At 47.4% G+C, this 14,623-nt stretch overlaps 1 protein-coding gene across 1 annotated transcript in view; it reads left to right on the top strand.

The window, feature by feature from the left end:
* Positions 1 to 14,623, top strand: part of LOC128694004 (uncharacterized) — a 183,322-nt gene that overhangs the window by 63,827 nt on the left and 104,872 nt on the right. Inside the window, exon 2 of the mRNA XM_053783973.2 lies at positions 3,671 to 4,803. Coding sequence (XP_053639948.1) covers positions 3,850 to 4,803 — 954 coding nt within the window. The 5' untranslated portion in view covers positions 3,671 to 3,849. The remainder of the gene's footprint in view (positions 1 to 3,670; positions 4,804 to 14,623) is intronic.

Below are 14,623 nucleotides of genomic sequence, written 5' to 3'. Positions count from 1 at the left end.
TGCTAGACTCTTAAATAGTTCAACTCCGTGTCGGGTGCTGGTTGATGCTAGACTCTTAAATAGTTCAACTCCGTGTCGGGTGCTGGTTGATGCTAGACTCTTAAATAGTTCAACTCCGTGTCGGGTGCTGGTTGATGCTAGACTCTTAAATAGTTCAACTCCGTGTCGGGTGCTGGTTGATGCTAGACTCTTAAATAGTTCAACTCCGTGTCGGGTGCTGGTTGATGCTGGACTCTTAAACCGTTAGTTCAGCTCCGTGTCGGGTGCTGGTTGATGCTGGACTCTTAAACCGTTAGTTCAGCTCCGTGTCGGGTGCTGGTTGATGCTGGACTCTTAAACCGTTAGTTCAACTCCGTGTCGGGTGCTGGTTGATGCTGGACTCTTAAACCGTTAGTTCAGCTCCGTGTCGGGTGCTGGTTGATGCTGGACTCTTAAACCGTTAGTTCAGCTCCGTGTCGGGTGCTGGTTGATGCTGGACTCTTAAACCGTTAGTTCAGCTCCGTGTCGGGTGCTGGTTGATGCTGGACTCTTAAACCGTTAGTTCAGCTCCGTGTCGGGTGCTGGGTGATGCTGGACTCTTAAACCGTTAGTTCAGCTCCGTGTCGGGTGCTGGGTGATGCTGGACTCTTAAACCGTTAGTTCAGCTCCTCGAAAACTTCTTTATCGTTCGTCATGAGATCTTTCATACAATCTTCCCACCTCTTCTTTTTCTTATGCCTCTCGTCTTGTGTACTTATGAATTAATTTAAATTTGAAATTGGTTTTTGCCTCTATAATTCTCAAATATTCGCTCATCTTCTTTTCTTGGTGTATTCGTTTCTAGCTTTTTTTCTCTCTCTCCTGTTTGTTTTCCGTCCTTCACTTTTGCGGATTTTCTTTTCAAAATATACTTCCTGTCTCTGCTCTCTGTATCTTTGGATATGCCAAGGGTTCTATTTTGCCCATTGATTCTTCTTTTGGGTATGTATACCTTCTCCATTTCCCGTCACTTACCTGAAAGGCACTCCATTTATTTGCCAACTTTCCATTTCCCTTTTCCCATTGCACAGCAATCATGAAGTCTCGTTCGCTTTTGCATAGTTTTCCCTCCAGAAGTCTGATTTTTCCATTTTTCTTGCTACTTGTAGGTTGTCGCCAACATGGCTGTAAAAAACACTGGCACCCGGAGGCTTCGTTTAGACTATTTTCCCCAAGTCAGAGACACCCTGAGTTGAAACCAGATCTGGTTTAGTTGGTTAATAGAGTCCTGTTTGCAATATTCAGTATTGTTTGCATGTACTCACCTCTTTGTACTTACCTGTTTGTGGTTGCAGGGGTCGATTCGTGGTTCTTGGCTTCTGTACTTGTGTACTCACTTATATGTACTCACCTACATGCGGTTGCAGGGCTCGAGTCATAGCTCCTGGCTCCGCTTTTTTACTGGTCGATACTAAGTCACTTTGTCCCTGCTCCATGAGCTTTATCATACCTCTTCTTAAAGCTATGTATGGAATTTACCTCTACTTCACTCTCCAGATTATTCCACTTCCTGACAACTCTAAGGCTAAAGAAATACTTCCTAACATCCCTATGACTCATCTGGGTTTTGAGCTTCCCATTGTGGCCCCTTGTTCCTGTATCCCATCTCAGAAACATTAGAGCCCTGTCCACCTTTTCAATTCCTCTCAGTATTTTATACGTTGCTATCATGCCCCTTCTATCCCTCCTATCTTCTAGTGTCATCACGTTGACTTCTCTTAATCTCTCCTCGTAAGACATACCCTTCAGTTCCGGGACTAATCTTGTTGCAAACTTTTGCACTTTCTTCAATTTCTTGACGTGCTTGATTAAGTGTGGGTTCCATACTGGTGCTGCATACTCCAGTATGGGCCTGACGTACACGGTGTACAATGTCGTGAATAATTCCTTACTCAGATGTCGAAATGCTATTCTCAGGTTTGCCAACCGTCCATATGCTGCAGCACTTATTTGATGTGTGCCTCAGGGGACATGTTCGTTATAATGCTTACCCCAAGATCCTTTTCTTTAAGTGACGTTTGCAGCCTTTGAGCCCCTAACCTGTACTCCGTCTGCGGTCTTCTTTGTTCTTCCCCAATCTTCATGACTTCGCACTTACTGGATTTAAACTTCAGGAGCCATTTGTCGGACCAGACTTGTAGTCTGTCCAGATCGCCTTGTAATCTTAGCTGATCCTTGCCTTCTTGTATTCTCCTCATCAGTTTCACATCATCAGCGAGCAGCTACGCTTCTGAATCTATTCCTTCCATCATGTCATTCCCGTATACAAGAAACAGCACCGGATTTAGGACTGACCCTTGTGGAACCCCACTCGACACATGTCATGCTCACTTTGACACTTCATCACGTACCAACGCTCTTTTTTTCCTTCCTGTTAGGTATTCCTTGATCCATTGCAGTACTTTCCCTACTATTCCTGCCTGCTCTTCGAATTTTTGTACCAGTCTCTTGTGTGATATTGTGTCAAAAGCCTTCTTGCCGTCCAAAAAAGATGCAGTCTACCCATCTGTCTCTCTCCTGTCTTACTCCTGTCTTGTGTGTGAAAGGGAAAGCGTAAGATAGCGTATGTTTACAATACTTGTCTGACTTCTTTCACAACGTGAAAGCACACTAATGTGAATTACACTAATGGTCAACAAACTACTGTAGCGTCCAGCTGGTTGCAACCACCTGAGACAAGCAGCTGGTGAAGAAATGTTCAAGTTTTTAGAAAAAGCAAGTGAAAGGCCGAGTAAAATACCAAGCAAAATACCGAGGAGTGTTGGGCCATTCATTCCAAGTCTTGTCTCATTTTTTAATTGACCTCAATACGTGTTATTATCCGGGTGAGGAGGGGGGGGGGAGGAAGGCACAGGGGTAGAAAGAAAAAAAAGTGAAATGTCAGTGAGCGCCAGCAAGAAAGAGACACAGATGACAAGAAGTGGCATTACTGATGCCACAGAATATGCAGTCAACCACATTACGACCACTTCTCTAAAGCTCGTGAAAACTTGTAGCTAGCCTCCCTTCACAGCTTCACCTTCGGTCGGTTCCCCTTCCGTGCTTCGTCTTGAGGAAGCGAGGTGCTCTTAGCACCTACTGCTAGGTTGAGGGACTGATTACCTCATCTTCTGTACATAGTTCTACTGTCTTCAAGTTATGTCCTGGAATTTGTATTGATAAAGCCACTGGATGGCGAAACGTCTACAATAAAGATGGCCAGATGTTGCACATGTGTCTTAATTTCATCAACATTTACTTACCTCAGCTCAATTTTAATTAAGGCTCAGCCTTAAAATATAATACTTTCCCTACCCAGGATGCGACCCACAGCAGTTTACTAACACCCAGGTACCTATTTACTGCTAGGTGAGTGAGGGCAGCAGGTGTAAGAAGATTAACCCATACTTATCGCCTCACCCGAGAATCGAACTTGTGTCTCTTTGATTATAAACTGAGCTCTCTACTATTAACCTACAGATCACTTTTCTTATCCCATCGGCGATATTGTACTTCATGACCCGAATGGGTCGCTAAGCGCACGGATTGGTGGTGACTCGATTCTCCGTGCTCTAATCTCTGATCAGTCAAGCTGTTAGTGATGCTGTTACCACTAGCCTCCACCCAGGATCTGTTGAGGACGTAAAGTTAATGAGTAACTTGTTTGTTTCAGAGTGGAGTGTGTAGTGGAGGTGGTTATGAGAAGACGACGTGGACCGTGTCCCAGTGGACCAGCCCTGCCTCTCCATGGACCACCCACTACCATGGTGGTGTCAGTGAAGGGTGTCGGGCGCGGCGAGCAGCGGGGCGGGGCGGCAGGTGACCCCCGCTGACCCAACTTGACCCTCAACCATGCGGACTCTCACATACAGCTGGATCGGACTGTCGGCGGCCGCGCCCCTCATCTTCCTGATGTGCGCCTGGGTGCTGGGGGTCTTCCACTCTTACCGCCGCCAGTGGCGCTCCGTCGATCTCTTCCTGCTGGCGGTGTTCGTGCAGGAGCTGCTGGTGGCGCTGCAGGTGTTCGCTTACGCTCTCCTCAGCCTCATGAGACCTGAGTCTTCGGCCGCGTGCGGCGCTTTCGTCTGGAGTCTGAGCGCTACGAGGACCCTACAGGCGGCCACTGTGGCCTCGCTGCTGGTGGACCGAGCCCTCACCAGCCAATGGCCCTACAAGTACCGGTTCAGCGTGCGGCGTCACCAGATCCGCTACCACCTGGCGGTGCTCGCAACCATCGCTGCCTTGGTGGGTGTGGCCGCCATCTTGGCTCGTCCGGCCGATGCGCCTGACGCGTTCGAACACTGCAGTTTCCTGCCGCACGCCCTACACGTGCGCCTCTCCCTCTTCGTGTTGAGTGTGTACGGGCTGCTGGTGGTGGCTGGGGGAGTGAGCGTGGGCGTGGTGCAGGCGGGGCGAGGGTGTAGCGACCCTACCCCGGCGCCCTCAGACATGGCGCCCATCACAGCCACCACCACCTCCTCCACCAGCTCTTCCAGCGGCGGTGGAGGCCGCCAGGGCACTGCCCTCCACGCAGCCGCCTCCTCGGCCTCAACCACCTCCTCTAATGCATCGTCTGCCCGCATGGGTGGCGTCCCCGGCGCCATGCACGCCGCCTCCTCCACCTCGGATTTGGTGCCACCTCCGCCACCCCACCGGCCGCCGCCCGCGCTACCCTGTAGGACGCACAAGGGCGTGGGCGTGAACAGAAGTAGCGGGGCGGCCCGCACGCCCGCGTCAGACTTTCGCTGGGGTACAACCCTGGCTGTAGCAGCACTCTGCTTCCTCGTCAACCACTTCCCTTACATGGTGAGTGACTCACACTTCTCTAGTAACTACTTAGGTGAAATAAGACACATGTGGAACATCTTCGAATCTTCATTTTGTAGACCTTTCGCCAGCCATTGGCTGATAAAGCGAAACGATTCCCAGTTGCTGCACTTGTGTCTAATTCATCAATCTCACAGCCTTCTCAATTTCTCAGTATCAAAAGCATATCAACGTAGTATCAGGACTCAGTAGTAAGGTGTATATACCGGACTAAATATTCACCTCATGCAGTGTTTACATACTCGCCTCTTGATACTGCACTGGCTGACGTGAGCAAGCATGCTCACTTAAGCCTGCTGGATGCTCAAGCCGCTACAACTCAAAACCACTTTACCTTCCTTCCTCCCTGCAATCATTTTTATTTCAATGGTTCTAAGTGTGGAGCATTTAGAACTACCTATCACACCTTGGCTTCAGTTTTTATTAATTTGTCATGACACTGACACAGCCAGGTCGTAACACTATGACACAGCCAGGTCATAACACTATGACACAGTCAGGTCATAACACTATGACACAGCCAGGTCGTAACACTATGACACAGTCAGGCCATAACACTATGACACAGCCAGGTCGTAACACTATGACACAGCCAGGTCATAACACTATGACACAGTCAGGTCATAACACTATGACACAGCCAGGTCATAACACTATGACACAGTCAGGTCATAACACTATGACACAGCCAGGTCATAACACTATGACACAGCCAGGTCATAACACTATGACACAGCCAGGTCATAACACTATGACACAGCCAGGTCATAACACTATGACACAGCCAGGTCATAACACTATGACACAGCCAGGTCATAACACTATGACACAGCCAGGTCATAACACTATGACACAGCCAGGTCATAACACTATGACACAGCCAGGTCATAACACTATGACACAGCCAGGTCATAACACTATGACACAGCCAGGTCATAACACTATGACACAGCCAGGTCATAACACTATGACACAGCCAGGTCATAACACTATGACACAGCCAGGTCATAACACTATGACACAGCCAGGTCATAACACTATGACACAGCCAGGTCATAACACTATGACACAGCCAGGTCATAACACTATGACACAGCCAGGTCATAACACTATGACACAGCCAGGTCATAACACTATGACACAGCCAGGTCATAACACTATGACACAGCCAGGTCATAACACTATGACACAGCCAGGTCATAACACTATGACACAGCCAGGTCATAACACTATGACACAGCCAGGTCATAACACTATGACACAGCCAGGTCATAACACTATGACACAGCCAGGTCATAACACTATGACACAGCCAGGTCATAACACTATGACACAGCCAGGTCGTAACACTATGACACAGCCAGGTCATAACACCATGACACAGCCAGGTCATAACACTATGACACAGCCAGGTCATAACACTATGACACAGCCAGGTCATAACACTATGACACAGCCAGGTCATAACACTATGACACAGCCAGGTCATGACACTGACACAGCCAGGTCATGACACTGATACAGCCAGGTCATAACACTATGACACAGCCAGGTCATAACACTGACACAGCCAGGTCATGACACTACCTGGAGGTTACCTGGAGGTTATTCCGGGGATCAACGCCCCCGCGGTCCGGTCCATGACCAGGCCTCCCGATGGATCAGGGCCTGATCAACTAGGCTGTTACTGCTGGCCGCACGCAGTCCGACGTACGAGCCACAGCCCGGCTGATCCGGCACTGCCTTTAGGTATCTGTCCAGCTCTCTCTTGAAGGCAGCCAGGGGTTTATTGGCAATTCCCCTAATGCTTGATGGGAGGCTGTTGAACAGTTTTGGGCCCCGGACACTTATGGTGTTTTCTCTTAGTGTACCAATGGCGCCCCTACTTTTTATTGGCGGCATTTTGCATCGCCTGCCCAGTCTTTTACTTTCGTAGGGAGTGATTTCTGTGTGCAGATTTGGGACCATTCCTTCCAAGATTTTCCAAGTGTAGATTATGATATATCTCTCCCTCCTGCGTTCCAACGAGTACAAGTCAAGTGCTTCCAAGCGTTCCCAGTAGTTAAGGTGCTTGACAGAACTTATACGTGCAGTAAAGGATCTCTGTACACTCTCTAGATCTGCGATTTCACCTGCTTTGTATGGAGATGACACAGCCAGGTCATAACACTATGACACAGCCAGGTCATAACACTATGACACAGCCAGGTCATGACACTATGACACAGCCAGGTCATAACACTATGACACAGCCAGGTCATAACACTATGACACAGCCAGGTCATAACACTATGACACAGCCAGATCATAACACCATGACACAGCCAGGTCATAACACTATGACACAGCCAGGTCATAACACTATGACACATCCAGGTCATAACACTATGACACAGCCAGGTCATAACACTATGACACAGCCAGGTCATAACACTATGACACAGCCAGGTCATAACACTATGACACAGCCAGGTCATAACACTATGACACAGCCAGGTCATAACACTATGACACAGCCAGGTCATAACACTATGACACAGCCAGGTCATAACACTATGACACATCCAGGTCATAACACTATGACACAGCCAGGTCATAACACTATGACACATCCAGGTCATAACACTATGACACAGCCAGGTCATAACACTATGACACAGTCAGGTCATAACACTATGACACAGCCAGGTCATAACACTATGACACAGCCAGGTCATAACACTATGACACAGCCAGGTCATAACACTATGACACAGCCAGGTCATAACACTATGACACAGCCAGGTCATAACACTATGACACAGCCAGGTCATAACACTATGACACAGCCAGGTCATAACACTATGACACAGCCAGGTCATAACACTATGACACAGCCAGGTCATAACACTATGACACAGCCAGGTCATAACGCTATGACACCGCCAGGTCATAACACTATGACACAGCCAGGTCATAACACTATGCTCGCGTCTGGGATGTCGGAGTATCAAGCCTCTTGCGTTGTACTCCATTGTTCTTCTGTTCTGATACTGTAAGGAACAGTCTTCCTTCACTGCGAGTCATTTGAGTATTTTACTTCCAATTATTTGAGTATATCCAGGTAAGAGAGGGGGAGGAGGGGCTGTCTCGTTGTTTGTAGAAAGAGGATCAAGCCTCCACCGCTTCTTGCTCTGAACGACCTCCACGACTCGGCGTTTCTGTAATACTAACGACAACTTCCAACTGTGTTACCCCAGTCTGTTAACCCCTCTTAAAAAGAGTGCATCTTTGTCTGTCTTGTCTATTATCTGAGCATTTTGTACGTCGTGATCACGGCTCCCTCTTTTTTCCTATTGCCTGAGGTCATTAGTTCCATATCGGCTAAATCTTTACTTGTAGTGTGTGTGTGTGTGTGTGTGTGTGTGTGTGTGTGTGTGTGTGTGTGTGTGTGTGTGTGTGTGTGTGTGTGTGTGTGTGTGTGTGTGTGTGTGTGCGCTACAGCACTGTGTCATGTGAGGATGATTTGCATTACCAGTGTCACTTGAGTGATGTGTTCCTACAGTGTCACTTGAGAGTGATGTGTTCCTCAGAGAGACACTTGAGAGTGTTGTGCTCCTCAGAGAGACACTTGAGAGTGATGTGCTCCTCAGAGTGACACTTGAGAGTGATGTGCTCCTCAGAGAGACACGTGAGGGTGATGTGCTCCTCAGAGAGACACTTGAGAGTGATGTGTTCCTCAGAGTGACACTTGAGAGTGATGTGTTCCTCAGAGTGACACTTGAGTGATGTGCTCCTCAGAGCAACACTTCAGAGTAATGTGCTCTTCAGAGTGACACTTCAGAGTGATGTGCTCCTCAGGGTGACACGTGAGTGATGTGCTCCTCAGAGTGACACATGAGGGTGATGTGCTCCTCAGAGTGTCACGTGAGGGTGATGTGCTCCTCAGAGTGGCACGTGAGGGTGATGTGCTCCTCAGAGTGAAACTTGTGATGTGCTCCTCAGAGTGACACATGAGTGATGTGCTCTTCTAGGGTGACGAGCTACGAGGTTTTCCCACACTAAGGTTTGTACTTGCATATTGGACGAAGCCTAAAAAGTGTGTTGGCAGTAATTTGCGGTTAACTTTCTCTCTGACCACATTATTTGGCACACTGACTGGCTGCCCCTCCCTCTCTTCCCCTCCTCTTCTTATTACCTGGCTGCTTCTCCCTCGTTTCCACTCCTCCCCTTATTACCTGGCTCCCCTTCTCTCTTCCTTTCCTCCCCTCCTCATTATCTGGCTGCCCCTTACTCTCTCTTTCCCCCTTCCTTATGATGTTTGTTTTTTCTGAACCTCAATTACCCTTGTTAGCTGGCCGGCTGCCTGCTATACCCCATGGCTAGCTGCCCTAATCATCCTGATTAATTGGCTGCCATACCCCTTTTGACTAGATGGCTGCCTTAACCTCCATTTCCTTTGACTGGTTGACTTTTCTATTGCCCTGGTTGGCTGCAGTCTTGCTCTGGCCGGCTGCAGTCTTGCCCTGGTTGGCTGCAGTCTTGCTCTTGCTGGTTGCAGTATTGCCCTGGCTGGTCGCAGTCTTGAACTGATTGGTTGAAGTCTTGCCCTGGTTGGCTTCCCCCTTTTTTCTGGCTGGATATTCCAGATTAAGCAACCACTGGTGTAGCTGGGCTGAATTTGTTATTAAGCAAATACTGGCGTATCAGTGTTGGGTATTCATATATGTCTTGTAGTTGATAAAGGCAGTTTATTGTGGAGAAACAACATTACCAATGACAACAGAATTCCCTAGAAGTCGATCCTACCCGGATCGACTTTGATTACCCATCTCCCCCTTCCCTGACATTGTATCGCTCCTACATGTATAGTGTCGACCCTTGAATTTAATAAAAATCCTGCGGATAGTTCCTAAACCACTTGAACAGCACGCCAGGACACTCATTACGGGAAAACTTGGGGATGGAACCATCAATTACCACATAAGTCTCTAACAAGTAGCTTTGTAAAAGCACAGAATTAACTACATGAAAAAACAAATGACATGAAAAGCCAAACTCTAGGGGAATATGCAGATGGTATGCTAATTAGTGATTGGAAAATGTGGAATGCAGCTTAAAGGAGATCGTCAACCAGCTCCTCGGGAAGGATGTAATGACTATTGGATCATTGAGGCGCTTACTGAAGTCGACGGACAAATTTTTCCTACATATTTAACTTGTTATATTTATCAGGAGATATGACTCACGTCATCGTAATGTCACAATTACAAACAAACCATACCACGGGCGGGGTTAGAACCCGCGATCAGAGAGTCATGACTCTGATCGCAGGTTCTAACCCCGCCCGTGGTATGGTTTATCAGGAGATACACCAAACAATGGAAAGAAACTAGTGTCATCTGTATCCCTAGAGAAATGCATCAGGCCTGTCTTACTTACGTTATGGTTATGGAAAATGTTAGAGAAAAAACATTGTCGAACTGATTATTGTATAAGACAGAAGATAAACTAGATTCCTGAAATGGATACATCGCAACACTACCGTTTTTCCAAGTAAGAAGGAGCAACAATCAACCTGTGTTGATGGGAAAGGGACATGACTCACGAAATCGTAATGACACGATTGCAAACAAACCATACCACGGGTGGTATGGTTTGGCTAACGCGACGGTCTGGAGTTTTGAGACTCTCTGACCGCGGGTTCTAACCGCACCCGTGGTATGGTTTGTGAAGGGAACCTTCAACAAAGCCAAAGTGTAGTAAGGATAAGAGTTGAAGGCAAATTATTAAAGTCGATGAAGGAATATCTTCAGGACACGAAAACTTTCGTTTTCGTGTCCTGAAGAATGTAGCAGAGTAGATGAAGAATGTAGATGAAGTAGATAAAGAATATAGCAGAGTAGAGGAATTTGAAACTAATACTTCTGACATTTGTTTGTAATCTAAGCATATTGATAACATTTTACAAGCTAAGATAGGATTTGCTGCAGTTTAATTGTAATTTATAAAAATAGTGATACGGGAATAGTGTAGGTTTGAAGGATAAGATAAGATAAGATAAGATTTCGTTCGGATTTTTTAACCCCGGAGGGTTAGCCACCCAGGATAACCCAAGAAAGTCAGTGCGTCATCGAGGACTGTCTAACTTATTTCCATTGGGGTCCTTAATCTTGTCCCCCAGGATGCCACCCACACCAGTCGACTAACACCCAGGTACCTATTTGCTGCTAGGTGAACAGGACAATAGGTGTAAGGAAACGTGTCGGAATTTCCACCCGCCGGGAATCGAACCCGGGCCCTCCGTGTGTGAAGCGGGAGTTTTAGCCACCAGACCACCGGATGGAGTTGATGTTGTTAATGGCGCGTCAGCTGTTTGGACTGCTATGTACTGTCTGTATGGAGTAATGTTCAGTCTCAGGGTGAGTAGCCATGCCCAGTAATTTTGCCACTGGGAGTAGAATTAAAAAGAAAATTTAGAGAGGTGGATGGAGGACACAAGGATGCGTCTTGGGAGCCACCTCAGTGTTCTAGGGCATTGACCGTAGCCCTGCCTTCTTCTTCTTCTTCTTCTTCTCCTCCTCCTCAGTCAGCAGATATTTCCATTATGCATATATGTTTCCTTCAGCAAGTTTTCTTTCATCTCCACATGTTTAAAAAATGCAAAAATATCCTGGTGAGGAAGTGTCTCGTCATGGCTAGTGTGTGTGTGTGTGTGTGTGTGTGTGTGTGTGTGTGTGTGTGTGTGTGTGTGTGTGTGTGTGTGTGTGTGTGTGTGTGTGTGTGTGTGTGTATACCTGCAGTATACGTGTGTGTCTGTGTATACTCACCTATTTGTGCTCACCTATTTGTGGTTGCAAGGGTCGATTCACAGCTCTTGGCCCCTCCTCTTCGCTGGTCGCTACTAGGTCCACTCTCTCCCTGCTCCATGAGCTTTGTATAGATCCTGCCTCCACTACGTCACTTTCCAGATTGTTCAACTTCCTGACAACTCTATGGCTGAAGAAATGCTTCCTAACATCCCTGTGACTTATCCGAGCTTTTAACTTCCAGTTGTAATCCCTTGTTGCTGTGTCCCATCTCTGAAACATCGTGTTCATATCCACCCTGTCAATTCCTCTCAGTATTATATATGTCGTTATCACGTCCTCCCTCTACTTTCTGTCCTCCAGTGTCATCAGGTTGATTTCCTTTAACGTCTCCTCGTATTACATACCCCTTAGTTCCGGGACTAGTCTTGACGCAAACCTTAGCATTTTCTCTAATTTCTTAACGTGCTTGACCAGGTGTGGGTTCCATACTGGTGCTGCATACTCAAATATGGGCCTGACATACACTGTGTACATTCTTGAATGATTCCTTATTCAGGTGTCGAAATGCTATTCTTAGGTTTTCCAGGCGCCCATATACTGCAGTAATTATTTGGTTGATGTGCGCCTTAGGAGCTGTGCTCGGCATTATATTCATCCCAAGATCCCTTTTCTTGAGTGAGGTTTGCAGTCTTTGGCCTAGACTGTACTCTGTCTGCGGTTTTCTTTCACCTCCATTCTTCATGCCTTTGCATTTGGTGGGGTTAAACTCCAGGATCAGCCTGTCTAGATCCCTGTGTAGTCCCATCTCATCCGCTTGAATTCGCATTAGTTTTACGTGTGTGTGTGTGTGTGTGTGTGTACTCATCAGTTGTACTCACCTAGTTGAGGTTGCAGGGGTCGAGTCCGAGCTCCTGGCCCCGTCTCTTCACTGATCGCTACTAGGTCACTCTCCCTGAACCGTGAGCTTTATCATACCTCTGCTTAAAGCTATGTATGGATCCTGCCTCCACTACATCGCTTCCCAAACTGTTCCACTTACTGACTACTCTGTGGGTGAAGAAATACTTCCTAACATCCCTGTGATTCATCCGTGTCTTCAACTTCCAACTGTGTCCCCTTGTTACCGTGTCCAATCTCTGGAACATCCTGTCTTTGTCCACCTTGTCAATTCCTCTCAGTATTTTGTAAGTCGTTATCATGTCCCCCCTATCTCCCCTGTCCTCCAGTGTCGTCAGGTTGATTTCCCTTAACCTCTCCTCGTAGGACATACCTCTTAGTTCTGGGACTAGTCTTGTTGCAAACCTTTGCACTTTCTCTAGTTTCTTCACGTGCTTGGCTAGGTGTGGGTTCCAAACTGGTGCCGCATACTCCAATATGGGCCTAACGTACACGGTGTACAGGGTCCTGAACGATTCCTTATTAAGACGTCGGAATGCTGTTCTGAGGTTTGCTAGGTGCCCATATGCTGCAGCCGTTATTTGGTTGATGTGCGCTTCAGATGTGCCTGGTGTTATACTTACCCCAAGATCTTTTTCCTTGAGTGAGGTTTGTAGTCTCTGGCCCCCTAGACTGTACTCCGTCTGCGGTCTTCTTTGCCCTTCCCCAATCTTCACGACTTTGCACTTGGTGGGATTGAACTCCAGGAGCCAATTGCTGGACCAGGTCTGCAGCCTGTCCAGATCCCTTTGTAGTTCTGCCTGGTCTTCTATCGAGTGAATTCTTCTCATCAACTTCACGTCATCTGCAAACAGGGACACCTCAGAGTCTATTCCTTCCGTCATGTCGTTCACAAATACCAGAAACAGCACTGGTCCTAGGACTGACCCCTGTGGGACCCCGCTGGTCACAGGTGCCCACTCTGACACCTCGCCACGTACCATGTCTTTCTGACATGTATTCCCTGATTCATTGCAGTGCCTTCCCTGTTATCCCTGCTAGGTCCTCCAGTTTTTGCACCAATCTCTTGTGTGGAACTGTGTCAAACGCCTTCTTGCAGTCCAAGAATACTCAATCCACCCACCCCTCTCTCTCTTGTCTTACTGCTGTCACCATGTCATAGAACTTCAGTAGGTTTGTGACACAGGATTTCCCGTCCCTGAAACCATGTTGGCTGCTGTTGATGAGATCGTTCCTTTCTAGGTGTTCCACCACTCTTCTCCTGATAATCTTCTCCATGATTTTGCATACTATACATGTCAGTGACACTGGTCTGTAGTTTAGTGCTTCATGTCTGTCTCCTTTTTTGACGATTGGGACTACATTTGCTGTCTTCCATGCCTCAGGCAATCTCCGTTTCGAAAGATGTATTGAATATTGTTGTTAGGGGTACACATAGCGCCTCTGCTCCCTCTCTCAGGACCCATGGGGAGATGTTATCTGGCCCCATTGCCTTTGAGGTATCTAGCTCACTCAGAAGCCTCGTCACTTCTTCCTCGGTTGTGTGCACTGTGTCCAGCACTTGGTGGTGTGCCCCACCTCTCCGTCTTTCTGGAGCCCCTTCTGTCTCCTCTGTGAACACTTCTTTGAATCTCTTGTTGAGTTCCTCACATACTTCACGGTCATTTCTTGTTGTCTCTCCTCCTTCCTTCCTTAGTCTGATTACCCGGTCCTTGACTGTTGTTTTCCTCCTGATGTGGCTGTATAACAGTTTCGGGTCAGATTTGGCTTTCGCTACTATGTCGTTTTCATATTGTCTTTGGGCCTCCCTTCTTATCTGTGCATATTCGTTTCTGGCTCTACGACTGTTCTCCTTATTCCCCTGGGTCCTTTGCCTTCTATATTTCTTCCATTCCCTAGCTCACTTGGTTTTTGCCTCCCTGCACCTTTGAGTGAACCATGGGCTCATCCTGGCTTTTTCATTATTCCTGTTACCCTTGGGTACAAACCTCTCCTCAGCCTCCTTGCATTTTGTTGCTACATATTCCATCATCTCATTAACTGGCTTCCCTGCCAGTTCTCTGTCCCACTGAACCCCGTTCAGGAAGTTCCTCATTCCCGTGTAGGCCCCT

The sequence above is a fragment of the Cherax quadricarinatus genome, chromosome 33, assembly GCF_038502225.1.
Source record: "Cherax quadricarinatus isolate ZL_2023a chromosome 33, ASM3850222v1, whole genome shotgun sequence".
In the NCBI taxonomy this organism is placed as follows: Eukaryota; Metazoa; Arthropoda; class Malacostraca; order Decapoda; family Parastacidae; genus Cherax; species Cherax quadricarinatus.
Note: the sequence above shows the minus strand (reverse complement) of the source record. Positions and strands in the feature narration are given on the sequence as shown.